Genomic DNA, 26,199 nt, shown 5'->3' with positions numbered 1-26,199 from the left:
ACTGTAATTGTATTGTCATTTCACAATATACTGTATTGTATTTCCAATATATCGAATGGTACTGTTCCAATACGTTATATTGTTTTTGTATTGTATTTTTTATCCGGGCAGTCGGTTATCGCTTATTGCTGTAATTGCACAAAAGTAGATTAAGTTAGAACAATATCATACTGTTGAATTTCAGCCATAATTACCTTGCAATTCAAACAAAACATCGCTGAACAAATGCAGCTTATTAAAATCACCACCGTGAAAACTTTTTACGGATGCCATATTTTTACACAATGTGCTCGAGAAGAATGTATACATTGCACATACTTTAAATATGTTTCAAATGGCATATATGTGCTGCAAATAGAAGGTATTTATTACTATCATAGTGAGTATATGGCACAAATGAAACTAATGATTTTGGAAATTTGAATCCACATTAATTCAAGGGAGCCATTTTATTGAGTGAGAGACTCCGGCAATCCAATTTATTTTGTCGAGATCTCGGTGAACGTTACGTTACGGTTTTACCGAAAATCGTCAAATTATAACCGAAAAATCAGCTGTTGGATTCTCGGCGATTCCGTTTAAGTGTGTATGGACTGAAGAGTCTAAATTATAAAGAGACGAAATCTGATCATATTCAAAATAAATCAGCTAGCAACTATGCCAAATCTATAATGCAGCACTGCCAATGTTGAATTCCACGTTAAAAGTGAGTCACAGGTTTTATGTGTTGAGTTTTCACAGGTTTGGGTAACGAAAAATTGACTGAATGTGTGGAAAACCAATGTAATGAGTAGAGCATTCATTATGCAAAGCATGAAAATTGCAACCGACACTCAAGTATTCAGAAAATATGCTACTTCAGAAGAAGCAAAATTTTTGTGGGCGGTAACATTTTTGTGTGAGCCGTTTTCAGCTTGTGTGAAAAAGTGTTTGACAAGTCTCCTGCTCGATTGGAATGACATTGACAGTAAACTTGGAATTCCAATTGGAACATTTCGATCTTTGCTTATAGTTTCTTTACTCTGTACGTGCCATAAATTCTATTCGCGACTACGAAGCTGCTGATGTTTTCTTCGGTTTTCTGTGAGAAAAACAAGGAGAGAGATATTTATTTGCTTTTTTTCACGCACACGATGACAGTTCCTTACGAAGTTTTCCGTTGGAGCGAGTGCTTTGTGGAATCTCTTTTAGCTTCGTAGTCGCGAATTGTTCTCATGACTTTTACTGTGCGCCGTGTGTTGGTGCTGTCTCGCTCTCTCTCGCGGGCAACTTGCAAACAGGGCGCACAGTAAAAGTCTAACTTTTATAGCATGTATGAGCCTCTATGAGCCTGTGCATGCTATAAAACGTTTGACTTTTACTGTGCGCTCTATTTTCAAGTAGCCCGTGAGAGAGAGCGAGCCAGCACCAACACACGGCGCACAGTGAAAGTCATGAGAACAAAAGAATTTATAGCACGTACAGAGGCTCATACGTGCCATAAATTCTTTTGTTTTTTTTTTTACTTTTACTGTGTGCCGTGTGTTGGTGCTGTCTCGCTCTCTCTCAGGGTGAACTTGAAAACAGAGCGCACAGTAAAAGTCAAACGTTTTATAGCATGCATAGGCTCATAGGTGCTCATAGGCTCATTGAGTTTGACAGTACCACGGACCAAAATTTTTCGGTACACTGACATAGGCCTATTCACATGACGTCTCAAATCAGCTGATCGGGAAGCACTTTGACAGTTTTTCTATGAAAATGACAGGCCCGTGTTAGCGCCGGTCCTCCACCGATGTAAACAATAGACAGGATCTGTCACATGAAAAGGCCTATTGTATGGCAGCTGTCACGATGCTCCCGGGTTGTGTTCAACTGTCAAAAATTGATTGTTTACATTTTAATAATTATCAAAATTAACGATTAAAGCCTGATTCGCTGCTGACACGTAGTTTCTTGGCCTATCTTGATGCATGGGAAATTCCTGGAAGGAATCGATCAAAAAAGCGCTTTTTTCTGATCACAGTACGCAGCTGGAAAGAAATGCCAGTTCAAATGGGAGTCGCCGTAGAAGATTTCTGCAAGGAATCGGCAAGAAATTCCTCTAGCGATTCCTTTTTAGCAGCAAATCAGGCTTAAAGCTAAGTATTCTGTTTCGCTCAAGAAAAGTAAAGAAATTCCTTGACTGAAAGGGTCAAGAAATTTCCTACAGAGAGCCCCCTTTGAAGTGACATTTCTTCTCAACTGCGTACTGCGATCAGAAAAAAGTGATTTTCTTGACCATTTCTTGTGAGAAATTTTCCACGCATCGAGATAGGGTAGGTGTACCAATTATGGATGCAATATGTCAACAGTAGCAATAAAAATCAAGTTGTAACCGCGTTTCTAAAACGCAAGCATGACTTGTTGGTGTCAATTACTAGTTTAAAGCCTTGCGAATCTGTTGATTTAAACAATTTTAGTACTAAATTGACTTTAAGCTTCTAAAAATGGATTTTAAATAGCGTTGTCTTTGTACCAATTATGACAATAGCGTTCCTAGCATTCGACATAAAAGTGTACCAATTATGGACTATCGAATATTTGCACGAAATGAACTCAAACGCCATGAAGAGCGAATGATAATGCAACGCTAATATGTAATGACGATATCGCTCATAAAATTTTCCAAAAATTTTGGGTTAAATATATGTTAAATCAATTTTTTGCAATAGTGGTTATCACGCCCAATGGTATGGGTGCCCTAGTATAGATGTAGTTGTGAACCTTAGAGGAAAACAATATGCACTCTGTCTCGAAAAACACCCAGAATCCGGGTGTAAATATTTCAAATTGGGTAATATTTCCATATACATTTTGATGAGTCTGGAAAGGGAGTGCAAGTTCCTTTGAGGAAAACAAAAACAAACTGTGTATGACGAGCGCATGCTAGTCTACGTGTGTTGAAATGTCACTAAGCTCTATGGGTTCATGGGAGAAAATTAATTTTCGAAAAAGAAGTCAAAATGTAGTGTAAATGCAAATTATGATACAAAACAGCATTAATGATCTCACATTATCTTTCCAGTGCCAATTTTTAACGAAAAAACCTGACTTAATCCACCGATGGTGAGACTGAACCCTTCTTACATTTCCATACAGGTATGAGATAATTATTATTCATCATTCATTTGGAACCTTGTACCAGTACAGTGGGGATTCGCTCGTTGGGGTTCCGCTACATGGAATGACTCGATGGTTGGATGTTCGCTGGTTGGAAAATATTCCAACTAAAAGCACTCAAATGTCAACAGAAAATGTCAAACTGACTTTGACGTCTGAGAATCGTCGCTTTGAAGTATCCATATATAGAACAAATGCGTATGTATATGTGCGTTTTGTGGCGATTTGCTGTCCAGATGCGTTCGTGTGGAGCATTTTCACCAGCTGTCAGTCTTTCCTACTAACGGGTCGGATTCGCTAGATGGAAGGCAGTCGTGGTCCAACCAGAGAATCCCCGGTGTATAACTAAACTTTAGGATGTTGTGACTATGTTCTATCTGCCCTAATAGTTTAATGGTTTGCGAAAAAGTCCAGGAAACTGCACGTCAAAAGGCGGATATCGAACTTTATTAGTTTTCATACGCTTATTATCATAGTTTAAGAGGGTCTATAAACCCATGTTGCCATCCTGTAAAATAATATCGAAAAATGAAAAATTGATGTCCTAAAATAGTTTTGCCAGCGATTTTTTAAGATTTATGTGCAAGTTTAAATTAAAAAAAGGGGAATTTTAGAGATTTTTGAAAATAATGATTTTTATCTCTGTAATTTATAATTCGATTGCAATATGGTTGTGAATGATATCCGAGCTTTCAATTGACGAAAGAAGAGCTTAAATTGGATTAAAAATAGCTGAGAAATTGATCAAAATGTAAAAAAATGAATATTTCAGAGAAATTTTTTTTCCAGTACTTTAGAAAATTCTTCCAATGATATCTCTGAAACTAGTAATCCGATTTAAATGAAAATTTGAAGGCTTATGATTGAATGTCAGAGCTTTCATTAGCCGATAAAAGAACTTAAATCGGTTCAAAAATGGCTGAGATATCGATCAAAATGCAGACAGTTGAAAATATTAGAATATGCTTTTACTAGTACTTCACGATACTGTTTGAATCATAACTCTGTAACGAAATGTCCGATCGCAATGAAATTCAATAGCGTTCTATGGGAATGTTGTAGCTTTCTTTTAGAGCTAAAAGTGTTTAAATCGGTTGACAAACGGCTGAGATAATTGAGTGACATTTTTTGTAACACACACACACACATACACACACACATACACACACACGGACATGTGCTCAGTTCGTCGAGCTCTATCAATTGGTATATGAGACTTGGCCCTCCGGGCCTCGGATCAAAAGTCGGTTTTTCAAGCGATCTTTATACCCTTCTTATGGTTGTAAGAAGGGTAAAAAGGGGAATTTTAGAGATTTTTGAAAATAATGATTTTTATCTCTGTAATTTATAATTCGATTGCAATATGGTTGTGAATGATATCCGAGCTTTCAATTGACGAAAGAAGAGCTTAAATTGGATTAAAAATAGCTGAGAAATTGATCAAAATGTAAAAAAATGAATATTTCAGAGAAATTTTTTTTCCAGTACTTTAGAAAATTCTTCCAATGATATCTCTGAAACTAGTAATCCGATTTAAATGAAAATTTGAAGGCTTATGATTGAATGTCAGAGCTTTCATTAGCCGATAAAAGAACTTAAATCGGTTCAAAAATGGCTGAGATATCGATCAAAATGCAGACAGTTGAAAATATTAGAATATGCTTTTACTAGTACTTCACGATACTGTTTGAATCATAACTCTGTAACGAAATGTCCGATCGCAATGAAATTCAATAGCGTTCTATGGGAATGTTGTAGCTTTCTTTTAGAGCTAAAAGTGTTTAAATCGGTTGACAAACGGCTGAGATAATTGAGTGACATTTTTTGTAACACACACACACACATACACACACACATACACACACATACACACACACGGACATGTGCTCAGTTCGTCGAGCTCTATCAATTGGTATATGAGACTTCCCAACTAACATTTAGTGCAAATGTAAACATTCTCTAAGCCCTCTTTATACGGCTTCATGCTGAGTAAAGGCGCTGTACATACGAACGAAAACTTCTATGCGATCCTTTTACCAACAAATCTGGCGAATCTACTCAGCTATTTTTATTTTAAGCTGTGTTGGCAGCTCTTATTCAAGCCGATTATTGCTCTAACTCGACAGTTATACGACATTGTAGTTGTGTAACACCCTTCGGAAGGCGCTTTCTCAATTATTTCGCAACTGTTGAATAATTTTTATACAGCTTCGCTGTATTATCGATTATTATTTCCAAGCTGTTTCACAGCTTCTAGAATTTATATCATAAGTATCTGAAAATTTAATGTTCCCAACGTTACACAATTAAAGTATCTGCCACCGCCTGGAATCGAACACACGATCTCTGCATCCACAAGTCTTGACGTTGTCCTTGCTGCCACCACAGTATATATCGAAGGCAAAAAAAACACACCGTTTTGTTCTACATCGAAAACGGTTCATATAATATTCTATAATGACGGTAAAAGATGTTATAGCCACGCTTACACCACTTCATCAGGCTGTAAAAGGGTGTGAAACGTCAAACGCAATGTTTACATCCAACCGGCTGTGTGGATTTGCGATCGAGTGAAACTGCTGCTGAAAAGAGTGCGCGATGATTTTCGGTGATTATCCGGCGGAGTACAACCCGAAGATCCACGGACCCATAATCGTACATCATGAATAGTTTACTACTATTTTTTTGAACCCAAGGCTGCCGCTGGAGCCGTGCCTTTTGGAGATGGCAACAGAAATACTGGAAAATCAAGCGGCTGGGGCCCCGTTCTTCCAGGTCATCGTCGGCGGAATGGTGTTTTTTTATGCCATCAACTGCGGCAAACAGAAACACTACAGGAACAACAAGTACCATTAAAAGAAGGCACCCTGGAAGCAGGGCAGTGAGAAGCGGAATCTATCCACAGTTCATTATAGTAGCGCAATCCGCGGAAAATAATTTTGGCAGGATCCGGAGGGTGGTTCCGACTTGTGGAAGATAATAATTAGGCATAGATTGACAGACGGATGCTGGCATACAGTGGAAAGTTGCTAATTTTGTTCAGAAAGTAATTATGTAATTTGAAATTATGTAAAGCGAAAAATAAAATGTGAAAATCTAGGAAATTTCGTTTATCTTTTAAGTGATGGTCACTGCTCCTGAATTGATTCTTCGAAATTTAAGTATGAGGTTGATAGAATGCAATAGATGCGTCACAAGTTGCTGTTTTACAGCTCACAGCTGTATATTCACTGTATAACTAACGATAAAGCGCTTCTTAATTATATATTGAGCAGCATAACAAATCATATTGTATAGAAGCAGCCGGAATAAAGATGAGGACTTTTATTTCACATCATTGGGTTGCTACTTTTTACGGTGTTGAGTTACAGCTTGGTGAAAGCAGCAAAAGCGATAACTGATAAGTTTATTCAGCTAATATTTGTAGCTGCAAAACGTTTGCGTTACAGTTGTATTAACGCTAATAGTTATATTTTTGACAGCTTTCAATTTTTGCTGCGTTCGCTGCTTTAATTCAACTGTTATACAGCACAAAGCAAATAATCTTGGCTTATAGTGCTAAAATTGTTAGTTGGGTTGGCCCTCCGGGCCTCGGATCAAAAGTCGGTTTTTCAAGCGATCTTTATACCCTTCTTATGGTTGTAAGAAGGGTAAAAAGGGGAATTTTAGAGATTTTTGAAAATAATGATTTTTATCTCTGTAATTTATAATTCGATTGCAATATGGTTGTGAATGATATCCGAGCTTTCAATTGACGAAAGAAGAGCTTAAATTGGATTAAAAATAGCTGAGAAATTGATCAAAATGTAAAAAAATGAATATTTCAGAGAAATTTTTTTTCCAGTACTTTAGAAAATTCTTCCAATGATATCTCTGAAACTAGTAATCCGATTTAAATGAAAATTTGAAGGCTTATGATTGAATGTCAGAGCTTTCATTAGCCGATAAAAGAACTTAAATCGGTTCAAAAATGGCTGAGATATCGATCAAAATGCAGACAGTTGAAAATATTAGAATATGCTTTTACTAGTACTTCACGATACTGTTTGAATCATAACTCTGTAACGAAATGTCCGATCGCAATGAAATTCAATAGCGTTCTATGGGAATGTTGTAGCTTTCTTTTAGAGCTAAAAGTGTTTAAATCGGTTGACAAACGGCTGAGATAATTGAGTGACATTTTTTGTAACACACACACACACATACACACACACATACACACACATACACACACACGGACATGTGCTCAGTTCGTCGAGCTCTATCAATTGGTATATGAGACTTGGCCCTCCGGGCCTCGGATCAAAAGTCGGTTTTTCAAGCGATCTTTATACCCTTCTTATGGTTGTAAGAAGGGTAAAAGAGGGAAAATTCAAAAATCGAGTGTCGCTGAAAACCCCTCTCTATCATGAAATTAGCATCTTCCGCTCGCGAACGTTTTCGAACGTGTGATTGAAAAATCTTAGTAATTGAGTACAAAACATAAAGATAATGCCTTACCGAACCGTCCCGTCGTGGAAGTCACCCGTAAAATAGCTTTACTTCTTTTATTTTACTGGTCAAAGAATGTAAACAAACCGCCTCCAGAGTATTGCCATAATTGGGCTCTCATACACTCTTTGTACCAGTTATCGACATAGTGGAAATAACACGATTTCCAACTTAAAACAGTAGAATTGATAGCATACCAGCTAAATTTATTCATTTGTTCTCACTAGGTAACATACATTCATCGGTTGAAAAAGTTTATCCAGATGAAAACATACATTTCGAAACGGAGGTCCCTTAGCCAACTACTAAGAAGGTAACATATATGTGAGGCAAAATTTTCAAATGTTCATTTTTCGAAGCCTATTGCACGAATGTTCTTTTCAATGTTTAGTTACCATCAAAAACAAATAGTTTAATCATTCCTGTGAATATAAGCCATTATAGTCTAGTGAAACAATAAGAAAAATCTCTTTTTGTTCCCACTATTGCCATAATTGGTACTATAGCCATAATTGGTACTTCTACCCTAGGCAATTCCTTTTCTTGTCAGTAGCAAACCGGCCTTAAAGCCTGATTCGCTGCTGACAAGTAGTTTCTTGGCCTATCTTGATGCATGGGAAATTCATGCAAGCTCTTTTTTCTGATTGCAGTATGCAGTTGAAAAGAGATGTCAGTTCAAACGGGAGTCGCTGTATAAATTTTCTTCAAGGAATCGGCGAGAAATTTCTTTAGCGATTCCTGTTCAGCAGCAAATCAGGCTTAAAGCCGATCAGAAAAAAGCGCTTCGTTGCAGGAATTTCCCATGCATCAAGATAGGCCACACGCTAACTTTGAAGTACCCATTAATGGGTACTTTCGTACCCATTTCAAAGAAAAGTGGCTTAACTCATTTAATGAGTATTGGCCATTTACTCATTAAAGAGTATTTCCCTCAAACTTCAGAACATGGGTATTATTTACCCCTCATCGATTTCACAATAATGGGTAAAAAATACCCCCCTTTTGCCGGGACATGCGGGAATCAAAGGTTCTCAATGATGTTTAAGAATATTTCAGGCGCCATTACACATATATTTTAATGGAAATCTTTTTATTTGATTACTTATAACTAAGGTGCTAACTCAAACTTTAATGCGTTGACTTTCTCATCTGTATCCAGGGGTCTTGCTCCGTATTTTGCTATTCCATATCCCGGATGAAAACCCACTCTTTAATTGCCGCTTGTAATGCTCCTTGAAGGGTTCTGCTTTAAGCCAAGTACGGACCTGAAACGTAAATCACTCAAGTAAAATTTCTCCTTTTTACCAAAGTAATTATGACAGCTGATTCAGTATGAGCGAAATGTCACTTTTACTTGCGGAATAATTGAGCGGCACATTTTTCCGTTCGGAAAAGTGACAGCTCCCTTTGATTTGTACGGCAAGCGTTACCGGCGTTATGAAATCAGCTCTACTTCTCAGCAGCGTACAGCTAAAGTAATTTCGGTAGCGGAATCATTCCTTGACCGTTTCTTGTCCTATCCTTTTGCACAGTACTTATGATCAGCGTACCGGCCATTAAGGAAAAATCAATTAAGCCTTTGATTTAAGTATTTTGTTAGAACAATTAGCTACTTACCATGATTCTTTCAATTAATTAACGAAATATGATTTGCGGCAAAACACTTCAATGTTGTTGCTCCAAATGGCGAAAAGTGGCTTTTTTACCCTTTTTTACTGACGGAACTCGTTCTTCAAGAAGAGTAAAATGTACTCTTTTTAGTGTTAAAAAATAATACCCTTTTTCTGACAACTCAGTACTAGCAATAAAAATGGGTACAAGGAACCCATTTAATGGGTACTTCAAAGTTAGCGTGCAAGCAGTGTCGTAAAAATTCAGCCGAATGATACCCGATCAGTGCGAAAACGAACAAAAACAAACTCCGCTAGCAAGAAGCCAACCTGACTTCGAGTGCGAATGCGACGAGAAAGAGAGTGGGTGCAACACACGCACACATTCAGTTTCACCCACTGTTGGTGTCATTTCAAAATTCAATTTCACCTAGAGGCACTGAAATTGAAAATTGAATATAAAAAAATACAAATGAATTTTATATTACTGGTTCAAGAAAACGGCAATGTGATGCCTCCAGCTGATGAATCATGATTGTCTTTTAATAAAAAAATACAACTTTTGCAATTTGCGAATGTTTTTGTGGGGTATTCTGAAGGAAATGATTTTTTTCACTAGCGGAATTAAATTTTGCTGTCAGTAGGTGGATGAGAATCAGTGGGGAAAAAGTAATTGAAAAACTGAATGCACGTTCTACCGGTTCTACCAGATTCGTGCATGTATTGTCAAAAAAACATTCACACAAATCACACAAAGAAGAATTCAACGATGACGGATCCTACTGAGGATCGGCGATGTTGACTGTATATTGAAATATGCAGACACTGAGGCCAAGAAATTACTTGTCAGCAGCGAATCAGGCTTTAAGCAAAATTGATATCACAGGAGATGTTTACGAAAGCATTCGGTAATGTTTATTGCATTAATATTGAGATTTTATTTTGTAATTTTGCACTCAAAGAAGCGAAATTTAATGAAACTGCGTGGCTGACAGTTCAAATGTAGGTATGACACATTCAATTTGACTCGAACCTGGATCCGTTTTCGTTCGTTTATTGCGAGTCGGGTCAGCTCTGACCCCAGGTTTAAAACCGAAATCGCCATTAGTTCCCGGAAAACAAGTTGCGTCTTTTTGATGTGATTCCAAACGAACGAGTAAATAGTGGAAAAACGATTACCAAACGTTGCCCCAGAATGTCCGACGCCGAAATGAAAGCGATGGAGGATTCGAATGTAAGTGAGGAAATAATTTGGTTTGGGAAATTGAGTTTTGTTGATGACTCGTTTCGTTTCAAGGACGACTCCATGGACGCCGGGGAAGATACCGAAACTCGTCAGAAGAAAGATGCCGGATCGGGAGAGGGCAGTTCTTCCGACAGTGAAATGGATGATGATGACGACGATGCAGCGGAGGAAACCCGTCAGATAAAACAGTATCTGGAGCTGCTAGGAAAGATTCAGGAGGAAAAGTACAATTATGACTCATATGTGCAGCTGCTGGAAGTTGCTCAGTAAGTTGATCTAATGAATACCGGAATGTTCTGAGGAATTTCCTACGAAAGGCTGAGTTTTAGTTTTCAGCCTCATGTTAGAATCCCATTCTGTGGAGTGAATTCAGAATTTTTATATACTTCCAGTCAAATGACCGATCTGGACAAGATCCGCCAGAGTGCGGAGATATTCGCCGAGGTGTATCCACTTTCCCCGGACATCTGGTTGCGCTGGCTGAAAATTGAGGTGGCGATGGCATCCTCACCAGAGCAGATCAAGGAGGTAGATGCGCTGTTTCGCCGAGCATTGAGGGATTACTTCTCGGTGGAGGTTGCCGCGGAATATGCCAACCTGGCGGCCAAAGCAGACAAAGAGCTGTCGGAAGCGATTTGGGATGTGCTGATTCCGACCTATGGGCTGCACGTGACCAAGGGGAGAACCATCTTCGAAGCCTACCGTGAGGACTTCTTGGAGAAAAATAAGGACTCGCCGGAACGGTTGAATCGATTGGCTCGAATCTACGAACAGGAGCTGAAGATTCCGCTCAAAAACATTGAAGATTCTTACATCGAGTACAAGCTCCTTTGCGAGAAGTACAAGGACATCCTGAAGGATCTGAATCCGGAAAAGTTCGAGCGGCGATACCGGCAGGCGAAGGATCTGCTGCAGAAAATGCTTCCGTTTGAAGACATGTTGGCTAAGCTGGAGCCGCACTGTCACCAGGAGCGAGCGGAACTGTATCGGGAATACATCCGGGAGTGTCGATCCCAGCTGGGTGACGACGAGACGCAGGTTCTGTATGAACGATCCGTCACGGATTGCTGTCTGGATCCGACCGTTTGGTGTGACTATCTGAAATATTTGGATAAATATCCTCCTGATGAGGATGAGGATTCGGCTTCACCGGAAACGTTGGTCAACAGGGCATTGAGGAACTGTCCCTGGAGTGCTGAGCTGTACGTGGAGAAGATGAGAATATTTGAGCGGGAAAGGCGTGACAAGGCGGACGTGCTTAAGATTATGGAGGAAGTGGCCACGGTGGAGTTTAAAGCTCCAGAACCGGCTGTGAAGGTGTGGCTGGAATACTTGACCTATTTGAGAAGGCATTGCCACCTTGAAGACGAGAAAGAGCGCGACATATTGAGGTCAAATTTCGAGTTGGCGTGGAATCAGTTGGGAAGGACTTGGGGCGAGATGGCTGACCCGGAGTGCAAGATTCTGCAATTCTGGGGAAGACTGGAATATGGTTCGCTGGGCGATCCGTTGAAGGGACGAGAGTTGTGGCAGAATGTGATGGACAGTTCGGACAACTGCACTCGAGTAGGACTGTGGATCGAATATGCTGAATTGGAATCCAAACGAGGAACAGATCCCGTGCGAAAAGTTTACCGGAAGGCTATTGGAGCTGTTGGGCTGAACGATCCGGAGACGCTGGCCGCAGCTTGGATGAGATTCGAAAGGTGTAATGGTTCTCTCGAACAATTGGCCAGCTGCCAGGAGCTCTGCATGGCCACAATCGAAGCTTACTACAAGACGCTCAGTCAGCAACGATACGCCAAAGGGCGTCGATCCGATCCGGCAAAAGGATCCCACGTTAACGATTCGCCGAAAAAGAAACCCCTCAAAAGAGCTAACGATGAACATCCACGTTCAGACGATACGGCATTTAAGGAACCAAGCATTTCAGTAGGACCATCAGTCCCGAAAAAGCCAGAACCGAGCCTGGAAGACACCACCAAACGCATCCGATTGGACGAACCCAAACCAGTGGACACATCCAACGACAGCAAACGACTCATCTTCAGCAATCTGAGCTTCGAAATCACCGAGGACCAGATCCGAGCCACCTTCCCGGAGCTCAAGTTCAAATCCATCGAATTAGTGCACGGTTCCAGTGGCAAAAGCCGAGGCTTCGGCTACGTGGAATTCGAAAACGAACAGGACGTCCAAAAGGCCTTAAGCTTCGATCGGAGACCCCTGGATGGCCGTCCCGTGTTCATCTCTTCCCTTGCCCGGGACAAATCCAACCGGCAGAACGAGTTCAAGCATTCGGAAAAGTTCGAACTGAACAAACTCTTCGTCAAAGGATTACCCTTCGAGGCGACCAACGACGACGTCCGAAAGCTGTTCGAGCCCTACGGTAAGCTGAAGGATGTCCGGGTGGTTTACTACTGCAGCAGCAAGGGATTGGCCTACGTGGAGTACGAATCGGAAGTGGCCGCCAAGAACGCCGTGCTTCACTTGGATCAACACAACATGAACGGATCCACCATAACGGTAGCCATTTCTGCTCCTCCTCCGAGAGGGAATCCCACGGCTACGACGACGGTAAAGGAAGTGGAGCAACCTGGAAGTTTGGGCGCTGAAAAACGACATCTCGTAAAAGGGTAAGTGTCTTTTATCAGTTTTCCACTATTACTGGACTGGCGAATCAGTGTCCAAAAAATAAGAACTTTAGAGACCACATCCCTGATGAAAGGGACCAAGCAGGTACTAAGGATTTTAAGGAGGATTCCTCAGAGAAACCAATCAAAGTTCTTCCAAAATATTCTAGGAGATTTCTTTTGTAACATTATCCAATTTATGACTGTATAGTTATTTATGCAACAAGGTGCAAAATGATGATTTTTTCAGCACGAGTTGTACATTTATCCAACGAGGCTCGCCTGAGCGTTTTTTGCGCTTGAATAAAACACGCTTCGGGACATTCTCCGCTGCCCCTAAAAATACCATTGGGTAGACAAATGAATTCTCTACCATTGGATCTCATTCAATTTCATACATAAGTGAAGTAAGCGGTGAAAATAAATATTTTGTTCCGAATGTTTTGAAACCATGAATGAGTTTGACATTGCTCTCGTCAACCATCATCATGACGACAGCAGCACACCCCACTGGACGAATTGTCGTATTGGGAGCGAATATCAAAAATCGTTTCTGTTAAGAGCACTGCAACATTTTTTTCTTAATCGATTTTGAATTTTTTAGTTGTTTTATTTTCATAGTAATTTGTTAGATTAGATTGTTCTAATCTATATGGAATCTTATTCTGAAAACTATGGCTATAGTACTCATCAGAATTGATTTGTCTCGCGTTCGTTGAAAATCAATGGAGCTCTGGAGTTATCTATCATGGTTAATAGTGCTAATAAAACAGACCCTATTCTTGACACGACAGGAATACAATTTGAATGCTATTTGAAACATATTTTCCAACAATATGCCCTTTAATCCAAACTTCGAATTGCCAAGTTCAAGTTTTAAGATCTACAGAATCTGACAACCGTTCGCGGTGAAAATTTAATGGATTGGTTGCATTCTGGTAATGATAAAACCAAAGACATATTAAAACGATCACTCAATTTCAGCTCAGAAAGCCTGGTTTGGTTCTCAAAACTCGTGCTATTGTAATTTCGAGGTTTGGCTTATAATTATCTTGAGTGCATCATAAAGCTGAATTTCAGATATTTGGCCGACAAAAGACCCAGGTGCCTGAGTACATCATCAAGATGCCCAAGTAATTCTTCACTGTAAGGTACCGTGGGGCAAGTGGGTAATGGAATTCGCATAGTTGAGATTCTTCAAATTCTAGAGACTTTAAATTGAAACAAATGAGGTCGTGTATATTGTTTAGCTTGACTCCCACCAAATATAAGCAGCATGCTGAAATTGATTTTTATGAAAAATTGAAGAAAAAAATACAGAAAAAGTTTTTGAAAAATGCCCCAAAAGTGGGGCAAGTGAAAAGTTTACCGTTTTGAACAATAAATTCAAAACAAACAGTTATATTCACGATTTCTATTAACTTTCACATTTGTTAAGGCTTCCTAATGAACAATAACATAAATAACATGTAAACAAAGAAAATGTTATTCTTTTCATTTGAATTTTCTTCTGTTCAGTCATGTTAATTGAAATGATTCGACAACATTATAAGTGCAACATTTCCAATGTTAGTTCTGACATTATAGGACAGCAATTGCATTTCTGCTCTGCAGAATTTCCACCGCTCGTTATTTGTTTTTGAGATAGTTGGATATGACGTCGGATAACTCTTTGGCAGAAATCAAACGGAATCCTTCAATAACGTAATCTTTTTTATGTGGATAGACCTATACCCCATTTTTATGTTTTGAACTAGCTTTACATAGACATTCCACGAGATTTCCGTGTATAGAAGAGTGCATGGTGACGTCATGAAAAATACTCCCTCTCTGTCCCTCTTTCATCACGCTCAATTGACTGTCCTGCTCTTTGACACTCACTGCTGGAATTGTTTAGATTTTTTTTTATATGGAGTTGACATTCACTGCTGGAATTGTTGACATTTTTTTTTATATGGAGTTTCGAGGTTAGGTCAGGCGTGCAACGATCTATTCTCTAATATTGCAACCTTTCTGTCAACGTCTTCCTTTTAATTGGCTGCCCGAAGTAGACATAGTAATATTGTAATGTTTGGCAACATCTTTTAGAGAAGTTCCATGATTTCTAATAGCTTTCAACGCTTGAGTATAGCGTTTCTTGAATAATCAGCACGTTATGTTTTTCTATGATAATTGCGAACCATGTTTACTTATGGCTACTTAAAGAGAAAACACAAATTCAATCTCTAATGATAAACTTTTCACTTGCCCCACCTGATAAGAAAATTAACGGTGTTTAAATTTAGTTATTTTTAGGTCTACGTCGAATTAATTCTAAAACTTTTTTTATTGCAGTTTGAAACTGTCACAGAGGACAACTAAGAAGTAGTACAGGAAATTATTTTCCGCAACTTTTTTCCACTGAAAATATTAAAATAAGATTGTACGTCGCCAACTTGTTACGGAGTTCATGATGTGCGACGATCCAACCGTTCCAACATTGGTGTTCCGCCGGTTCGGTATAGTGAAGTTGGCTTTTTCTCAGCTAGAAGAACCACGTACGTATAAAAAAGCTATGCGAATCCAAAAGCGCCACGAATGGACGAAAGCCATGGACGATGAGTTTGCATCCCTACTCATCCCTACCTTGCTTCCCCATCAGGAAAACTCGACATGGAAAATCGTGAAGGTAATCCGCTACAAGGCACGGCTAGTAGCACAGGGCTATAGTCAAAAGTTTGGTGTGGACTCCGACGAGGTGTTTGCACTTGTGGCAAAACATACTGCCCTTCGCACACTACTAGCAGTGGCTGCTCGTCGATCTCTGCAAGTCAAGCACATCGATGTCAAGTCTGCATATCTACACAGGGTCCTCACTGTGACCATATATATATGAAGCAACCCAAGGGCTGCCGAACTGGCTCCTAGGACGAGGTGGGTCTGCTTAAGCGTAGCATCTACTGGCTAAAACAAGCGGGCGTATCTGGGTCCAGAAGATATCGGATAAACTGAAGCAGTCATACAAGCAGGACACAAGATACCAACTGAAGCAGTTTTACAAGCAGGATACAAGCAATCCGAGGCAAATTCTCGTCTATACATCCAGAAGGTCGATGGAAGTATGTCATTCGTTTTACTATGTGTTGCCGATATGCTCGTGGCAGCTTAGGACAATGATGAATACAAGTGGGTCTATCGCTACCTGTCGAAAAATGTCAAGCTATCGAGCCTAGGAGACGAAAGGTTCAACATGGTCAAAGTGAAGTCATCAAAAATACCCATGAACCCTGGGTATCCGAACGTGCAGCAAAAGGAGGAGGAAAGTATGCCAAACGGTGAACGCTATCGTAGCGTTGATGGCGCTTTACTGTACGTTGCGGTGTGTACCATGTCTTATTTTGCGATTGCGGCCTCGATCCTGGAGCGCAAGCTAAGCAGGCCCTCTGAAGCCGATTGGGTCGAAGCAAAGGAAACCCTGAGATACCTTACTGCCAGTGGCGTAGCTAGGGTTTTAGGGGCCCGGTGCGGAGATAGATTTGGGGGCCCCTCAAATAGAGGTTTGCTAAATATGCCTTATTAGCTTACCTTACACATACCTACATATTTTTGTCAAAAACGTTTAATATTAAAAAACGTTTAATATTAAAAAAAAGGTCAAAATATATTCTGCTAGTAAAAATTAACCCATACGAGGACTTAGCCAGAAAGTCCGTCAGGAAGTATTTTTCGATGTTATGTCTGTTTTGATGTAATGGAAGTGGGTTTTGAATATATCTATGAAGCAATTGCTGCATAAGTTCCTATAAATTTATGTTTTAAAGGATGTTTGAAGGAATTCTTGGATAACTTTCTGTTATGATGTACGGTATTTAGTAGTTTGCTTACGGTTATACCTAGACGAACGCTTTGAAGGCTCGTGGAAAAATATCTCAATTCATTGGAAATTAGGCGATGAAACGGCTCTATTTTAGTATTGCGCAAATAATTGATTTTATTTGTGGTTTTTATGCAGATCTAGGAGGTAATCATGATGAAATGTTTGATGTTATTATTGATATTATTTTATGAGGAATCCCAGTGAAACTCATAGAGGTATCCTGAGATAAGATTTTGAAATATACAGTCGAAGCTCGTTATAGCGACATCGTAAGGGACCGTCGGTATACGGAAATGTCGCTATAAAATCGTCGTTATAAAGAAGTTGGATGTCGTTATGGAGCATGGAGGAATAGAACGATCATAATCTATATAAATAAAAATGGAGTGGTGTTTGTATGTCACGAAATGGCTTGAGAACGGGTCAACGGATTGACGCAAGTTTTTCACTGCTGCACTCCACAAGGGATACGACGTGTTCGTGTGAGGAAAAAGTTCGGGAAAGTCTCCGGAATAATCGGGAAAACGGGGGAAAACCAAGGTGTCATTTTGTATGGGGTATTTTTTGACGTTTTCCAACAGCCTACTTGATGGCAAGACGAAGTTTGCCGGGACCACTAGTATGTACTAAAATAGCTAAACGAATGTCGTTATATTGAGTGACTATTGAATATAACACTAATGTCGCAATAGAGAACGGTCGAAACAGAGAAATGTCGCTATAAAAGTTGAAATTAGTATGGGAATTTTTAGGGAAATGTCGTTATAGAGAGATTTGTCGCAATAAAAGTTGTCGTTATATCGAGCTTCGACTGTACCTTGAAAAAAACATGCAGGAAATCTTCTGAAGTAAAAATATTTTCCTTGAACTCTGTCAAAATTCCAGAAATGTATGTATTCTTTTATTTTTATTTTGGCGAAACTCCTTATAACAGAAGTCTTGTAAGAATATATAACAAAAATCTAGAAGAAACTGGTAGAATCGCTTAGAAGTTTCTGGGAATATTACTGCTTTTATCACTTGAAAAACTCATTGTAGGAATAGAGCCGGATTAACAAATGTGGGGGCCCAGGGACCAGAGTCTTGTGGGGGGCTTTAAAAAAAACATTTCCTATAGTACATTAGATTGATTAAAGTTTTGGTGATAATTGGTAGAACGAGATAAAAAATGGGGAATATAGAACGGAAATCTCGTATTACCTTAATGTTTTAGAAAAGGTTCTAATTACCAGAAGTTACACGGATAAAAATCTGATCCCCAAATCATGGTTTACAAATCATGAAATTCATAAATTGCTTAGGTCATACTATCAGGATCACAAATCATGGTTCCTGGAGTCATAATCATGATTCTTCATAAGCGTAACATCCAGTATGAAAACGCTAAGCGGCGCACTTTGCTTCAACTCATTCGTATCGATCACTCTTAATTAAGATGACGAAGAGGTTGAGTGGTAGAGTAGGTGGCTTACAATCGGAAGGTTATTGGCTCGAATCTCAGTGTAGGATATTTTTTTATTATTTTTATTTTGTCGATCATAAACGGATGCGCGACTTAGCATTTTTGGCATTTGAATCATGATTACAAGCAATCAGCAATAAAAACCTTACGCGTGTGTTGCGTTACGGCAATCTGACTCAAGATATCATGAGTAAGTCATAATCTTGTTTTTGGATTCTGATTTCTACCCGTGTAGTTTTGAACAGCTTTGAACCTTCCATAAGCGCGAGTAGAGATCAATGGGTACACTAAACCTACCTTTGAGGAAAAACGGTTTTGAAATTTTCCAGCCATAGCCACTCCGTACAAATTGTATGAGAGCCAAGAAGCAAACCAATCTTCTATAAATTATGTCTTCTTCAAATTGAAAAATGATTTAAAAATTCCATTGGAAAGCATGGAAACAGTACAATATTTTAGTACACCCAACTCAAAATCTACTAAAGTGTCTTTTATTTTCAATTACAATTCAATATAACTAAATTTGAAATGTATCAAATTTATGTTGGATTCCCTTACTTTCCGACGTATTTATTCTGTACAATTCAAAAAATATATACACCGCATTTTTTTATTTTCCAATTTCGATTATGTTTAGATTTGTGTAAAAGAATACCAAATCAAAAACTTAAAAAAAAAACAAAAACTGAAGCTCTTAAATCGAAAACAGTAGGTAAAATATGCTGCACGCTTTAGAAAACCCTAAAAATCATTTGAATTTTATGCTAAAATTAGAACGATTTTATCGGTTTGTAATATTTTTTAAATGTTCAATAATAATTATTTTGACGCATTTTGTGGGGGCCCGGGGGCCATGGCCCCTTGGACCCCCCGTAAATACGGCCCTGAATGGATGAATCCATGAAGAGCTCCCTGGGAAAAATGAGGGACGTATCTAAAAGAATTCCCAATTATCTGAGGAATTCAAACTTCTAATATAAATACCAGAAGAAAAATCAACAAATAAATTTCAGAAAGTATATTTGAAATAAATAAAACATAGAATCCCTGAAGCTAGTGGTAAAGGAATACTTAGGGAAAACACGGGATTTCTTGGCCAACGGTACGCCAAGAAATCCTTCAAAAGGTTTTCATAGGGCTTCTCAATGGAATGTGGTTGAAACCTTGATAAATTCTTAGAATGATTTCTGTAGGAGTTCTTGAATAAACCTTGAGAAAATCCGAGTATACATTTTTGGATTTCCTGTGGCAATTTCATTAAAAATCATTTAATGAATTTACAACCACATAGGAACGCCAGATAGATTATTGCTAGCAATACAATAGTGTATTTCCTTCAAAAAATATTAGGACAATCCTACTGGCATTGCTTAGAATATTCTGTACAGTTTCTAATGAAAGCGCCGGAAAAAGTTCCCTGGATTTGTTGCTTATGTTTATTCCGAAGAAATAAAGAATTTCTGCAAAAAATCCTGAAAGAATTCCAAAATGAATAATTGGAAATATTTTCTCGTTTTTTTTTTCAACATTATCTTAAAGGAATCTCTGGATACGTTTAATCTGTATAAATAAAAATGGAATGGTGTTTGTATGTCACGAAATGGCTTACGAACGGGTAAACGGATTTTAATGATTCTTTCTCAGTTTTGTTCGTCAGGGGTTCCGACGTGTTTGTGTGTATAAAAATCCCAGGATATTCACCGGGAAAGTTGAAAAAACGAGCACGAACGAAGCTGTCATTTTGTATGGGACGATCAAAAGCGTTTTTCAACAGCCTACTTGATGGCAAGACGAAGTTTGCCGGGACCACTAGTGAAGAATAATAATAAATCCATGGCATAATTTTATATAAATTACTTGGTTCTAATAAATGCCCTGATGAGTTATTCAAGGTCACTTGAGAATAAGTTTGGATGATTATTGTAGGCATTTTTGGATGATTTAAAATTCAATGTTTAATGGATGATACAATGTTTAAAAAAATAAAAATAAATTAAAATTTGTAAAATTAACTTTTTGTGTTTTATCTGTTTTACTCAAGTTTGTGCCCTTAATATTTTTCGCTCAATCCGCAGTGGTCTTGGATTTAAAAGAAAATTAATATTTGCATCTGCCTAAATAGTCGACATGAAGTCGTAAGCTTACTCATTCTACAAAATTCATGCTTTTGAGAATATCTCAAACATTTAAATTTGAACAAAATGTTTAACTCATGTAGGGGAATTAGGGGCATAATGGACACGTTAAGCAAATGTTCGTTTTAAGACCATTAAATGGCAATATTTTTAATTTACCCCCAGCTAGTTTTCAAGTTTGATGTTAGTACGCCGTGCCACATTCATTCATAGTGATAAAAATCATATCATATGTCAGAAAAGCGAGATAGAAAATTGGGTCGAAAACAAGGCTGGTAAAAAGGTATCGGGGCGAAATGAACACCTGCATGAAATTTAGTTATTCCAATATATTCAATGACTGTCAATCATTCCGATATGCAAAAGGGCTCTCCCTCAATCATAATAGCTAAAAAGAACCTTTCTGGGTTCGTTACTTTGCTCAAAAATTAGATTCTTCCACGGTCTTGCTTATATGCCAATTTGAAACTGAGAAAAATTTTATGTCAAATTTCGAAGAACAATTGAAGCAAAAAATAAACTTTTATACCGTCAAACATTTCAAATGCATTACAGATTTCATGCAGTGAATGAACTTTTGATGAAATATGCGTATTATCAGATGTTGAGAGGGTGTCCATTTCGCCCCGTATGTTCATTATGCCCCTAATCCCCCTATATACCGTAATCCGGGGGCAAATTGATTATTGGGGTAAATTTGATTAAATCGGTACCAAATAGCATTTCCATTCAAGGATGCTTAATACTTCGTTGACATCACATACATTCCATGTTTTCTAGTTCATGGATGTCTAATGATGATTTTAAACTATTTCTTTTTTTTTAACGTCAATTTTGCATAAAAATATTCATAGTTTTTGAAGGTGTTAGCAATACTGTTGGAAAAGTCAGTACTGAACAATTCGCTGGTGCTAATCCTGCATGCAAACTTTGAGTGTCAAAAATGTAGTGTAAGCTTCAGTGTGAACTGCTGCACTCATTTTTGAAATCGTACAGCATTACAAAAAAGTGTTTTGGTCATAAAACCGTTTATTGTTGAATAACTAGCTTATTTAAAGGAGAATTGCATACATATAGGCGTATTATGCAGATTTGCAAAGTTTAATTTTGCAATAAAATGGTAATATACACGAGTTGTAAGAATTCTTACGTCATTTTTAGATTTAGGAGACCCAAATTTAGTATATAGGGAAATTTTACATTCTAAAATATGCTTTTTTATATAGTGATCAATTTCGCCCCAATGTGTCATTTTCAATTTTTGATATTAAAACTTTTTTTATGAAGTGTTAAATTTTATTTCATAAAAAATCGATTACATTAACTGATAGACATCAATGAAGTACTGGTTTTACAGAAATAAATTTGACAATATTTGAATTCCAAAGGATAACATGATAGAAAGTTGTGAAATAGTGATCAATTTGCCCCCGGATTACGGTACTATTGAGAAGGTATCTGTCAAATTTCTAAAATGAGTGACAATGAGAATGGTTAATATCGTAAGAAAATACTTCACCAATGTTCCAGATTTCTGGAGGCCCACAAACTTGGGTAGATTTGATTGGAAATCAGAATTCATGACGTATTATATAAATATAAATAATTATGAATTCAAAGGCGTAATTAGACTCAACATCTTCAACATAGGTATTTGAGCCTACTTAAGTATCTACATCAGGGCCCCGTTTAGCTATTAGAAGACTCGTGCTATCGATTGAACTACAACAAGGAAAATAACTTACAATGCAAATATTCGTGGAGGTCCCTAAAATGTGGGATAGATTTAGGGTGGGCTGAGGGCCCCGGTAGGACCGTGACTGTGAGCCCCACATTTTAGGGGCCCCCAGTCACGGTCCTCCCGGAGCCCTCAGCCCACTCACTCTTAATCTATCTCTAAAATATTAAAAGTCAGGGATAATCAAGGGGCCCCTGTACATCACAGATCCAAGTCTGCTTGTCATGCTCTTTTTTTTTTTTTGATCTTACAAATTGCCAGTTTCTCAAAGCTATGTCGAATCTTTAATGCTATAAGATATCCGTACTGCAATTTTGGGGCCCCTAGAAGCTCGGGGCCCGGTGCGGACCGCACCCACCGCACCCCCCTAGCTACGCTACTGCTTACTGCGACGGCTCATCTGAAGTTGCAGCTCGGCGGATCTGGTGATCTTGAAGGTTTCATTAATGCCGAGTGGGCCGATGACAAAGTTGACCGCAAATCCAACTTTGGGTACGTATTCAAAGCCGGAAACAGATCCATCTGCTGGGTCGCAAGAGAGCAACAATGTGTCAGCTTATCTTCAACGGCAGCGGAGTACATAAGCCTCTCGAAGGCTAGTCAGGAACTTCTCTGGCTGATGAAGCTGATGCACGATATCGGGGAGGATGGGTGATGAACAAAGATAATCGAAGTTGAAATTTTTAGACATGCTTGGATGCATCTCTGGAAAAATACTTGAAGATGTCTTAAACGAAAACCTTCAAGGAAATCTGAGCGGTAATCGATGGAATAATCGCTAGATGAATTCCAGGACTTTTTTGATAATTTTTTTTGAGAGAAGTATTAAAGGAATTCAGGGTGGAATCTCTGAGGAGTAATGTCTAGGTTCTTTCTTGAAAAATTTGGAGAAATTCCTTGGGAAGTGCGATTGCTAATATATTCTGGATTCTGTTTGGTTTCTTTATGTTTTCTTGATTTGTGTTTGGTAGTAATTGTGGCTGTACCAACCCTAAAGCTAACGGTAAATGCTTTTTAAGTTTTTCTGCCTACTAAACTACTCTGTTTGAAAAAAATCCCTTAGACTAAAATAGTGAAAAATGTCTATAAAGTGACTTTCTAGCAACCCTAACGAAACCTAAATTCCCTCTCCATTTTCAGTGACGCCAAGATGAAACTATCGTCGATGATTCCGACAGCTTTGCTCTGGAAATTTGCCGCCGCTGGACCATCCGGAAGCAGTGCTGCTCGAATTGCCTCCGCAGACATACACAAATCCAACGAAGACTTCCGGAAATTAATGCTAAAGAAGTTATCCCAACAATAGTTGTTAATTGTTCCTATTTTCGTGTTTGTGTGTTTGTTCCCTCACAAATGTATGTTTCTTTTCCGCTCTACCGGAAGCATTACCTCCTGGTTACAATCCTTACACAACTGTTACCAACATAAAAGTGTATATTTTTGTGACACTGTTCTAATCCTAACAATAAAGAGCCCATAACTATGCTTACCATTACTTGAGTTTGATGCTCCTCTTGATGAAAGCCTTGATTCCGGTCGCTTCCCCAGCGTATCGTGTCGTTTCCGTTCGGACCGGTCGAACCCGTTCCCTTCCGGCGCACCAGGGCCTTCTGACGGTTCTTGACTCGGATGTTGCGCTGCTCCTTCTTCTTGCGCGCCGTGAGACCCTTGTTCTGGTCCGGTACGCGAAGATGGCATCCTGACGCTGCTGGAATCCGAACGCAAAACCAGAAAATTTAGAGAATTGTACTGAGCTGAGCGGTTTCCGTTTGGAATCAAGACGAGAGAGTGGCTGACTTACGATGTCCGGTTCGATATAGTTCCGGGTTGTGATATTTAGATTGCTGTAAAACAGCAAATCCATAAATCCTATACTAAAGGATGAATAAAGGAAAGAGTATAAGAGCAAGTTTGTTTTTTATTTTGTAGAAATTTTCTTCCAAGGTGCTTCCTCTGCTGCGGAATGTTGACCACCGTGACCACCGGATTCATTATAGTCTTCTCCCGCAACCGTCGAAGGTTCTACTGAGTCCAAACAGAATAGACGCCTTGTCTGATCTTTTTCTGCCGACGAAGTTTGAATGATCCGGAAGATTGCTCACTCAAAGCGGGAAGCTTCCGGATTATAAGTCAACAGTTCAATAAGGCATTTGTCGGCATGAGTAGCAAACATAGTGATATTTAAAGTCGTTTATAATGAAAAATAGCGATTACCGTAAGTGTTGGATGGATGATAGTTTTGTTTATTTTCGGGATTTTGAGTTTGTGGATTGGAATGTTATATATTTCTGCCGGAAGACGACTTAACGCTAAAGTTTAGAGAAAAGGGTGGACAAAGTGATTTTTAATGTTCTACATTTGCATGTTTTCCATATTCTTGCACTGATTTCAGGAAAATTGAGATCCGACTAATAAAAATGCTAAGTTAAGGTTAGGAAAGAAAGTTATTTGAGGTTAGTTTCGTTGGTGCTCCTGTTTGGGACGCCCTGACCGGGATCTCAGTGAGTCTGAGCGCAGACCGGATTTGACGTTTCTAAATGTAAATAAACATCCCAATGCAGGGGTGGGATCCAAAATCACCACGATGTATACCCATAGCGTTGAACAAACTGTGCCGCATCTCGTTTTATTTTGCAAAATGTGGTGAATATACAGGTTTTCAAATATTTATAGGAAAATCAGGAGTGCATATAAACAAAATCTAAAAGCGTTAATATTCATTATATTGGGCGAACTACTTTCGGACAATAAAACACGGGAATTAACTTTAATAAAACCGCGAACATTTCTCGCGTAACTTTTCAAAACGGCCTATCTAACAATTCACACATTTCGAGTAAATCGAGCTTGAAGGTTGTGAAAATATATTTTGAAACTGTATCAAAATGAAACAATTTTTCCCCACTGTGTTGCTTGTAGAGGGAAGCAGTGTAATAGAGTTCAACGTAAGAAATTAAATTTTGTCAAATTATTTGGAAATTACACTGAAATCTATAAAAACATCAGATAGAACGTTTTGACCAAAAATATGTACATAGGATAAATCACATAGGTCGTTCTGTTTCAACAATTGTTACATTGGACATTCACTTCGGTCATTTTGTTTCAGTTATAGTAACATCGGACATTTTGATTTGAGCACACAGCAAGCATGTTTTATTTCATTTTGTATCCACGTGCGTTGAACTGCTTCAACATTCAAGTTGAACTGCTCATTTTGTTGCGGTGTGATAATCGCAGGCACCAGCTGTGCTTTGTTTTGATTCATTCAATGCCACGACGTCACTTTTTCCCCTCCGTCTGTGTGTCCTATGTAACAACAGAAGGAGGGAAAACGTTGAGCTGTACATGGGACTTTTTGCTTTCTCGCTGTTTCTCTCTCAATCTTCTCCCCGTTTCAATGCTGGTTTCGCCCGATGGGTGGTGACGACTGTGTTGCATTCGGCACCAGCCGTCGGCGCAAACAAGAAATAGCGGTGGGAAATGATGACGATGACGGCGCCGTCGATTGTGTTGTAGGAAACCAATGCCAAACAAATACATACACCTTCTCCGCTCTTCGGTGAATTATTGCTCTGCAAATACCTATATGTGCGCAAGTCGCGCATGCACGTTGAACGTTTTGCTGCCGTGCCAAAATACAGTTTTGTGTACCTCGTTATCTTTTTGTTATTAATATTAATATTATTATTAATATTTGAGCGTATTCAATATTGCGAGGCAGAGCGACTCTGAAAATATCGACATTTTGTTGCGGTGTGCTAATTGGAGACACCAGCTATGCTTTGTTTTGATTCATTCAATCCCACGACGTCATTTCTTCCCCTCCTTCTATGTGTCCTATGTAACAACAGAAGGAAGGGAAACGTTGAGCTGTATGTAGGACATTT

General features: G+C 38.8%; 1 protein-coding gene and 2 long non-coding RNA genes across 3 annotated transcripts; 1 reads left to right on the top strand and 2 right to left on the bottom strand.

Moving 5' to 3' along the window:
- Window positions 1–8,701: 8,701 nt before the first annotated feature.
- On the bottom strand, window positions 8,702–9,567 carry LOC110678714. The gene is made up of 2 exons (XR_002501874.1): window positions 9,250–9,567; window positions 8,702–8,897 (listed from the first exon to the last, which is right to left on the bottom strand). It is a non-coding gene; the product is annotated as an uncharacterized LOC110678714 (long non-coding RNA).
- Window positions 9,568–10,022: 455 nt separating this feature from the next.
- On the top strand, window positions 10,023–23,798 carry LOC5575630 (squamous cell carcinoma antigen recognized by T-cells 3). Its single transcript, XM_021850489.1, has 5 exons — window positions 10,023–10,150; window positions 10,238–10,476; window positions 10,540–10,754; window positions 10,881–13,121; window positions 23,450–23,798. Exons 2-5 carry the CDS (start codon window positions 10,438–10,440, stop codon window positions 23,613–23,615), a joined length of 2,661 nt encoding a protein of 886 aa, XP_021706181.1. The 5' UTR covers window positions 10,023–10,150; window positions 10,238–10,437; the 3' UTR covers window positions 23,616–23,798.
- Window positions 23,706–25,170, bottom strand: LOC110678045. Its single transcript, XR_002501418.1, has 2 exons — window positions 24,111–25,170; window positions 23,706–24,017 (listed from the first exon to the last, which is right to left on the bottom strand). It is a non-coding gene; the product is annotated as an uncharacterized LOC110678045 (long non-coding RNA).
- Between the last annotated feature and the right edge of the window lie 1,029 nt (window positions 25,171–26,199).

This window comes from Aedes aegypti, chromosome 3 (assembly GCF_002204515.2).
Source record: "Aedes aegypti strain LVP_AGWG chromosome 3, AaegL5.0 Primary Assembly, whole genome shotgun sequence".
NCBI classification, from domain to species: Eukaryota; Metazoa; Arthropoda; class Insecta; order Diptera; family Culicidae; genus Aedes; species Aedes aegypti.
Note: the sequence above shows the minus strand (reverse complement) of the source record. Positions and strands in the feature narration are given on the sequence as shown.

Excerpts from the sequence above, each read along its gene's own strand:
- LOC5575630 (XM_021850489.1), top strand. The coding sequence starts at position 10,438 with ATGTCCGACGCCGAAATGAAAGCGATGGAGGATTCGAAT. Across the intron at positions 10,477-10,539 it reads AAGCGATGGAGGATTCGAAT|GACGACTCCATGGACGCCGG; the intron begins GTAAGTGAGGAA and ends TTTCGTTTCAAG. Across the intron at positions 10,755-10,880 it reads CAGCTGCTGGAAGTTGCTCA|TCAAATGACCGATCTGGACA; the intron begins GTAAGTTGATCT and ends ATATACTTCCAG.